This window comes from Dreissena polymorpha, chromosome 5 (genome assembly GCF_020536995.1).
Source record: "Dreissena polymorpha isolate Duluth1 chromosome 5, UMN_Dpol_1.0, whole genome shotgun sequence".
NCBI classification, from domain to species: domain Eukaryota; kingdom Metazoa; phylum Mollusca; class Bivalvia; order Myida; family Dreissenidae; genus Dreissena; species Dreissena polymorpha.
In genome coordinates, this window is record NC_068359.1 from 70,714,658 (window position 1) to 70,724,669 (window position 10,012).

The window sequence follows — 10,012 nt, forward strand, 5'->3', positions numbered from 1 at the left end:
TAAAATGCATATCAACAAGTCTTATAGAATATCGATTTATTTAAAATGGAGTAAAACGAAAACGAACTAAACTACGCGGATGCAAAATGATAGGTTTTGATGTTCCAATATGTTTCCCATTTATGAAAAAATTGGAACACGGACATAATAAAAAACTAAACAATAAACTATTCTGATAAAAACTTATCTCTGACCGTTATGAGCATATAACATCATCTTTTTGCAAGCGATCGATGTTTTAATATTATAATAGACATTCGATAATGTCTTAATTTTTTTGTCAAACTTTGATTTTCAGTTTAGAATTTTTTGCATCGCTTTTGGCAATACTTAAAACGATAAATATCTTTCAACATATATTGCGAACGCTGTTCCTATACATCCCGACCACGTGTTATTTTGTAGTAAGTTAATGGCAAGTGATAAAAATACATTGATCTAACCACTAGTGCATCACATTCTTTCACATTTATAAAAAGATCTAAAAAATGTATTCAATACAAACACCACGAGTAAAATCTAAACGCAAACAAATGTGTATGTATAATTATTAACCTGTTACACAAAAATGTTTACTCTCAAATATCATCACTCACTTACACAGTCGCTGAATCAAGTTTGTATACACTCACTGTTGTAATATTAAGGCGTTTTACCGATCTAGGGTTACTCGATAACAATCTCACTTACTACTCAATCAATCGATTCTTCTTACAAACAAGAACTCGAGTTTTCAGTAACTCTCGGCCAAACTCTTGGTAAAGGCTTACTCACGGAGTTGCAAAAACAAAGCATTATTACAAATCTACCTAAACAAGGAAAAGATTTAGATTATCTCGCAAACTGGAGACTTATAAGTTTATTAAATACAAACTATAAATTTGCTACAAAAGCCATCGCAAACCGAATTAAACAATGCTTACCTGAAACTATATCCTTTGACCAAACCGGATATATGAAAAATCGATACATTGGAGAAAATGTCCGTTTGATATTTGATGTTATAGAACACTTAAATGCAGCAGAAAAACCTGGACGGTTATTTTTGCAGATTTAAAAAAGCTTTTGACAGCTTAAACCATACATTTATAATTAAATGTCTAAAGAAATTGTTTTTTGGGTCAACTCGCATCCAGTGGATCGAAGTATGTTGCACTAACATAAAAAGTCTAATAATAAACAACGGGCATCTTTCAGATAGTTATGAAATTAAAAAAGGAGTCAGACAGGCTGCCTATTATCATCCACATTATTTATTATATGCTTGCAACTTTTGTCAAACTATATTGAGAAAAATAGCAAAATTAAAGGCATACATGTATTGAAAAAAGAAATAAAACAAACCTCCTTCGCCGATGACACAACTTTTGTTCATCAATGGATGCGAGCAATCATTTAAAACATTAGTGGACACCCTGACAGAATTTAAAAAGATATCTGGCCTTAACTTAATACCGCGAAATAAGCGATATTACGAATTGGATCCTTGAACAAAACCAACACCAAATTCTGCAATTAAAGACCATTTTATTTGGACATCTCCAGAAGCAAAAACTGTAGGAATCACTTTTGTAACCAAAGTGATTTGAATGTACAAAATAATTTCATCCCAAAGCTGAATGAGTTTAACACATCTTTAAAACAATGACAACACAGGAAACTTTCCATAATGGGCAAAGTTACTGTCATTAAAACGTTTGCGTTGCCAAAATTAATCTACCCATTTTCAGTTTACTGAACCCTTCTAGCATAATACTGAATAATATCAAAAAACAGTATATTTAACTTTATATGGAACGACAAGCCTGGCAAAATTAAAAGAAACATTTTGTATTAAAGTATGAAAGTGGTGGTTTAAACCTTACAAACATTAATAAATTCTTAACTTCAATAAAAAGTAGCTTGATAAAAAGATATTTACACTCAGAAAACTGTGGTAACTGGAAACTTTTATAGGGACTTGAGATTAAATAAATATCGAAACGAACTAATTTTGAAAGTGAACTCAGTGAAAAAAACTATAACAGAAATAAGCGGAGGTAACACTTTTCTTCACGACGTCATTACATTGTGGTATGCAGCAAATGCAATATACAAGCATTCACAAAAACGCATCAAAAAGAAATGATATGGAACAACAAGTCAATAACCGCCAACGGAAAAACATTATTTTATCGCGATTGGTATGACAGAGGTATAAAATACATTTGTCAACTTTCTGACTTTAGAAATAAAACGATGTATAATTTTGAAAACATTAAATATCTCTACGACATCAATAACAACGACGTTATGAAATACAATACCTTAATCACATCAATCCCAGCAGAATATAAAACTAAAGAAAGAATTAATGACCTCGATATCAATCAACCAGACGAAATTTTGTCAAAAGCGTAATTCAAAACAAAATACCCTAATACATTTGCATACGATATTCAGTTGCAAAACGAGGACCATGACATTATTGAAAACAAATGGAACACAAATTTTACCGATATAGACTCAACCACTTGGAAAAAAATCGATATTGTACCCCAAATTTCAACCATCGACATGTCTTTACGCAGCTTTCAATATAAATGTATCATGCGAATTGTCCCCACAAATACATATCTTTTAAAGTGCAAACTTAGCAACAGCACATTATGTGATTTTTGTCAATCACATATTGAAACAATATACCACTTATTTTGAGAGTGCCAACACGTTCAAATGATATGGAAAAAGATGGAAACATTTCTGGTCAGTAAAAACATATTAATTAAAATTAATAACACCAACGCTTTGTTTTGATGCACTAGAAAAACTACACTCAGATGTATTTAACTTTATTATGATGCTATTAAAATCTTTTATATTTAACATGAAATACACAAAATGCATACCAACCTTTCCTCACTTTATTGAATACCTTAAATACGGGAATATAAATTGATTGTGAGATTTCCCTCGTAAAAAATAAATATAAACAACACTAAAAAATGGGTTCAATTCAGGCGATTCATACCTTCTACAAATCATTAATAATGATATTTATTCAAATTTTATGGCAAAACAATTAAAAATAATCTTTCTCAAAAGAAAAAACAAAAACAACAATTCGATTGAAACACACCATGTTGTAAAATATTTCTTGTATTTAATTGTTCTAGATATAAAACCTCTATGTTAACGTAAAGATAACATATTTGCTGTAAATCACAAACTTCTTTATACGACATTGACACTGTCAACATTGGTTAAAATGTATTCACGCATACGCTAAACATTGACATGTTTAAGTACAAAAAGGTACATATTTTCAAACACTTTCTTATGTATTCCGTTTTCTGGTAATTATCGATGTAATACTACATTGTAAAGAAATATGAGAAATAAATGAGAAAAAAACAACAACTCTTGGCCAAATTGATGCATCAACTTTATAAAGCACTCATAAAATAACTAAATACATACATAAAACCTACTGACGTACATTCAACTAAACATTCCATTTATTTATTTAGCTTTCCACGTAAATGTACTATGTCATATTAAAGTAAAAAACACCAAACACCAGCAATACATAGTTTGAAAGTCACGTTATTTTTAAATCAATGAAATGCAAAAAACACTTACTTTAAATCTTAAAATGAGAACGACTCTGTCACTGATTTTGTCATATGATATACACGTTGTAAAAGGCAAAATTACGTCTGGAACATGTAGACGTATACATACATTTTACATTAACTGTCCCTAATGAAAGTACTGATTGTAATTATACTATAGTTTTGCTTTAGATTAGAGAATGGCGGGACAGTTGTCAGATAAGTACATGGGTCAGCTAGAGTCCTGGATTGGTACGGGACTCAAGATCTTCACCCTTCTCTACCAAATAACCAGGGACGGGTGTAACGCCTACAACATTCCACCAGAAGTGTGACAATCAGGGACCCACTGTGACGGTGCTGTACAACCAACAAGGATCGGTGTATGGGGGTATGGGAGTTTGAGCTGGAACAGCAGCAGCTCAAATATAACAGATGCAAACGCGTTTATCTTTCAACTAAGGTATTCCGGCAGCGATAAACCAACCAAGTTTGCAATAATAGATAAGCATACACAATATGGTTTGTATGGAGTTCCTACATACGGGCCAACGTTTGGTGGTGGACATGATCTACAAGCATTCACTGGTACAGTGAACAGCTCTGGTGGTTTATTTCGCTTTAAACGGCTACATGGAATGCACATTACCTTCGACTACCAAGGCCTTACTGTCGACAAAATAAACAATGGCAACTTGCAAGTGACCGAACTAGAGGTATACGCCATAACAGGTACGGGAATATTCTGTAAATAATGTGTTTTTTTCCGACGGTCTCATAATCGTAAAATATATATTTAGCAACCCATCAATTCGAATTATATAGGGTATTTTGCGTTAAATATGCACATTTGCACTGTGTAATTGCAAAATGTTTATTGGACACCAGTAGCTGATTTTAAAATTAGATGAAAATAGATCTTTTTCTAAAGAATATTGGCACATAATGTGTGTGTGTTTTTGCTTGCGTGTGTTTGTGAGAGCGTGTGTGGGAATGTATCGTAGTCTTAAATATTAATCGATATAAAATGCAATTTTGTTTTATTGTTTATTATACATTTTTTCTGCTTTACGAATTTCCAAATGCTAGAGTTGGTCTTGTTTCGACAACTTTAAACACAAAATACATAAACCATTAAAACAGGTTCCTTTGAATTAAAAGCTTACTCCGTATCGACTCGGCAATTCAGACAAGGTGTTACGCAATGGATATTTCATGTAATGGATCCGTGCTTGGTAATAATAATTGTGGCCATAGCAGTTCGAAAAACAGCCAGATCTCAGGAAAACCTCTCAATATTGGCCCTTGAATGATACAAAATGTCTTAATTAATCTTGTTCGCACTGTAACTCAACTAGCTTTAATCGTTTCATTATGAAGCATGGTGACCATTTAGGTGACCAAATTTGATAGCAAACTAGATCCCCTGAATCACTTCTTTACTGTCCAATAATTTAAAAAAAAAACGTAATGTATCATTATTCGCTCTTTAGTCTGTACTCAAATAGCTGTACACTTATCATAATTAAAGTTGGTGTCAATGTTTACAGGCATATAATCAAAACCAATTACATTAAAACTGGCGTATTAGGTATAAGCTGTTACTCTGTTTAAGAATGTATATATTGTTAAAATACAAATTTGCATATTCAATAGCGAAAGATTCGATTTTAAGACTATATTTTACGTACTGATCGATCGTTATTTAATGAAGCTGTTTATGTTATACTTTCACACGCATTTGTATATTCAGAGCATATAGGCGTGTTCCAACACTAACATTTTTATAATGTTATAATTGACTTCGATACAAATTGATACTAAACAAAATATGTTCCTATTTTGTATTGATTATATACAGACGGTCAGCGGAAAATGTCACAACCAAAACAAACACAACCCTGGAGAAAAACTCCGGAATGGACTGAAAAGGTAAAGGTTTTCACGCTTTATTAAATCATTGTTTACATGTACATGTATACATAAATAACAAATATATTATGAAATAAAGAAGTAAGTATGGCGAATCAAATCTGCAATGATTTTGTTTACTTTTAAATCACATACCCATTTAACAATACTTGCTGAAGATTCGTATCAGAGTTAACATTTTCGCAGTTCAATACATTTACAGTCTTCAAAAAAGTTATCATGATTTTAGTACCTTGAGACGCTTACCGAGGACATCGTATCGTTCAAACCCTCCTGCGAGTTGGGACTTTCGGATGTCCGTATCCTGATGCTGGGTCCAGTGGGGACGGGCAAGTCGAGCTTCTACAACACCGTCAACTCAGTATTCAAGGGTCGTATCTCCCATAATGCACCATGTGGGGTCGCTTCTAATGGCATAACAATTGCGGTATGGTATCAGTGTGAAACATGAGCAAAATTCTTGGTACCGTCTGCGACTGCATACGACAGTTTTTAAGCAGTGATTTATCTACCAATAGTTAAAAATCCGATGAATCAGGCATTTATAAGATGTTTAGGAAACATCGCAATTTAGATGTACAAAATTTAGAATTTTTATTTTATTTTAACAGCGCATTTGACAACATTTGAACATAATATTTGCCGAAGGTAGTCTAGTTTCTGTCAATCACCGTCTACAGAATTTTCTGTCCTAAGTTTAAGTACAATTACTTAATATGTGTTGAAATAATATCGATTTTATGTATATTGAAGACTATCGACAAAAGTTTGCATATTAATAAAAAAAAATTCATCCAAAGATTTTATTTGTAGTCTAAACGTCAATATTTAAAACCATTAATGTTGCGCGCATCGTTTGCAGTACAACCCTTATGCGGTCAATATGCGTTCTGGTGCGACGTTGAATTTCCGGCTCTGTGACACACGTGGTCTAGAGATCAATCAAGGTCTAGACATACTGGAGTTCAACTACTTGCTGGATGGAAACATCCCAGATCATTATCAGGTAAATGAAAATGCGAGTGCAAAACTATTCAAATATGCTAAAATCTGTATTGGGTTTTAGAAAGTAGTTTTTTATGTCCCCCACTATAGTAGTGGGGGACATATTGTTTTTGCCCTGTCTGTCTGTTGGTCTGTTGGTCTGTTTGCGCCAACTTTAACATTTTGCAATAACTTTAGCTATATATAAGATAACAACTTTATATTTGGCATGCATGTGTATCTCATAAAGCTGCACATTTTGAGTGGTGAAAGGTCAAGGTCATCCTTCAAGGTCAGAGGTCAAATAGTTGTGGCCAAAATCGCTCATTTTATGAATACTTTTGCAATATTGAAGATAGCAACTTCATATATGGCATGCATGTGTATCTTATGGAGTTGCATATTTTAAGTGGTGAAAGGTCAAGGTCAAGGTCATTCTTCAAGGTCAGAGGTCAAATATATGTGGCCCAAATCGCTTATTTTATAAATACTTTTGCAATATTGAAGATAGCAACTTGATATTTGGCATGCATGTGCATCTCATGGAGCTGCACATTTTGAGTGGTGAAAGGTCAAGGTCAAGGTCATCCTTTAAGGTCAGAGGTCAAATATATGTGGCCCAAATCGCTTATTTTATGAATACTTTTGCAATATTGAAGATAGCAACTTGATGTTTGGCATGCATGTGTATCTCATGGAGCTGCACATTTTGAGTGGTGAAAGGTCAAGGTCAATGTCATCCTTCACAAGGTCAAGGACATCCTTCAAGGTCAAACATCATATAGGGGGACATTGTGTTTCACAAACACATCTTGTTTTCTAAATATGTCAACTGTTTTTCACAATTCAAAACCAAATGTTTATTTAAAGGCCCATATGGTCACTTGCATTGTATCAACTTTATAATTAAATATACAGGTACGTAATGGCCATAAATATAACAGTTTAATAGCACTACTATAAATTGGTTATTGCTATCGTCTGGAGACTTGTGAAATCAGTACCAAAAACAACATAAAAAATAGAGGTCAACAAACATTAAGCCAATATTGCTGAGAAAGTGTTGCTCAAATTAATAAATTATATGTTAAAAGGATTGTTTTTATTTATAAAAATGCGTGACTTTATCATTTGTATACACTTTTTAAATGGGTTCCACGGAATTGTAAGTTTTGTTAATAATCCAGTTATTAGTAAAGTCTTTAAGTTACCCTTGTATTCAGCATTTAATTTTATTTACAATTTTATGAACGGTACATATCCGTCCGTATAGCAAAAATGATATTCGCGAGGCGAGAGGAACACTATATTTATTATTTTAAGATAATGATATAATATATACGCTTAGAAATTATGTTTATGCTTTCCAGTTCAACCCAGTCGTACAATTTTGCCCCGATCACCCTGCGTTCGTTTATAAGCCGAGGAATACAGAAAAGATTCACTGCGTTTTGTTTGTAATCGACGCTGCAACTCTAGGTGACATTCCACCGAAACTGGTCGACAAGATGAGCAACTTTCAAAGACTTGTGAATCAAAAAGGTTAATACATGTGATATGTACATAGTATGCCTGTGTAAATAAAGTACTTTGGACTTTAACTATAAAAACATTTATAGGTTGCAAGTTTTCCGTTTTCATTTATGTGTACGATATTGCAATCAGGTACTGTTCTTTACTGAAAAAATAAAAATGTCACCCTAAACAACATTGGAGTGGGTCGCTATGCTGCTTGATTTGATTAATGTTGGTTAACATTTATTTTGTTATTCAAACTATGTTCGATTCAAACCAAACGTCTCATGCTTCAATATCCATAACGCTTAGTAGTTGGTGTCATACTTTTTTCCTATTTAATTAATAATGATCGCCTGGCCATTGTCTAGTATACAAGAATCCCTTTGTTTCTCACAACCTTACGTGGAAGTGCGTGACGTAATATTAGCGTTAATCAGATTTAAGATGGCAGACTGACAGCCATCTTGTATTTTGTTACAGTCTAAGGAATGTCTGAATATCAAAACACGTTTTACCATTTGATAAACATAATTCATACTCATGATTGGTATACAATGTATATATATTTTTTCTTCTACTAAATACACAATGACGACCATCTTTTATTCTATTTTGCCAATACTGGTCTATTGTGTCTTGCAAACAAGTTTTACATATTTATACATATTGTTTTGCATCTTTATTCACTTCATCGACATGACAAGGAGTAATATGTGAGTGTTGTTCTCAATAACATTGATCTTGGCCCATTAGCGTTTGTTCTTTAATAATGCTTTCATTTGTTATTCATTTTTTATAAACACATTGTGTTGATTTTATCTACGTTTGCAGGAATTCCGCAAGCTGTTATGCTGACCAAAGTCGACCTGGCGTGTCAGAATGTTGCCAGTACACTCTCCAGCGTGTTCACCAGCAAGAAAATTGAGGACGCTGTGAACAAAGTATCCAGCATGTTCGGGTTGCCTAGAAACCACGTACTTCCGGTGAAGAATTACGAACATGAAATAGAGCTGGATGACAACATCAGCATCCTGGCGTTGCTTGCACTGCGTCAGCTACTGCACTTTGCAGAGGATTACATTCAGGTTCTGCAAGACAAACTAAAATCTTCCAACGAGGAGCCTAACAAACGAGAATCAATTGAAAAAGGCAGTGACCAAGAATAATGGAAGACATTTCGAAGCTTAAACTAGTTTATCGTACATGTGTGTATTTTAATTTTAGGTTTCGAAATGTTAACCCGAATGTTATATTGGTGAGAGGGTCACGTTATTGAATGCAAATGGTTAATTTTCTATTATCATATTGTATAAATGTGTGATATCGATCGGTATATGAACATATAAACTATTTATGACGTGTGCTTTTATTTTAACATTGTTTTAAATTTGTAATGTCTGTTACGTAGTGATTGTGCATATATTATATAATATATCTTTCATTTGATGGACTTTCTCGACAGAATACTTTACAATTAATACATATTTTTAAGTGAATGTAAATCATTTAAACACATTAAAACAGTACTAAAACGGAGGATGCAGGTAGGTAATAATTAAACGTTAATAATATGTCATGATCAACCTTGATGTTAATGTTTAAAAGTGACGTGCAAAATGTGGCAATACATGTTTAGTATCAACAAGAAATGTAGTGTATAGAACGCAAATTAAATAATTATTAAAGCATTATTATTAATAAAATTTAAATTATATTATTTTTGATTTAACGGTCACCTGTCGTATGCGGCCATAGTCCAGTATACTTCTCAACGAAAGCCATGTACACATGTGTTAAAGGGGCCTTTTGACAGATTTCGGCATGTTTTGCAGTGTGTCATTAAATGCTTATATTGATAACTGTAAACATTGGATCTAAAAAGCTCCAGTACAAAATCAAGAATAATTTTTTTTAAAGAAAAAAAGGTAACGCTCAGCAGGGCTCGAACCACTGACCCCTGGAATCCTGGATTAAAAAGTCTTCCA

The 10,012-nt window shown here is 33.1% G+C and overlaps 1 protein-coding gene across 1 annotated transcript; it reads left to right on the forward strand.

Moving 5' to 3' along the window:
• The first annotated feature begins 3,932 nt into the window (after nucleotides 1-3,932).
• On the forward strand, nucleotides 3,933-9,741 carry LOC127832360 (interferon-induced protein 44-like). Its single transcript, XM_052357794.1, has 6 exons — nucleotides 3,933-4,325; nucleotides 5,455-5,525; nucleotides 5,755-5,952; nucleotides 6,388-6,531; nucleotides 7,880-8,051; nucleotides 8,859-9,741. Exons 1-6 carry the CDS (start codon nucleotides 4,232-4,234, stop codon nucleotides 9,191-9,193), a joined length of 1,014 nt encoding a protein of 337 aa, XP_052213754.1. The 5' UTR covers nucleotides 3,933-4,231; the 3' UTR covers nucleotides 9,194-9,741.
• Nucleotides 9,742-10,012: the final 271 nt, after the last annotated feature.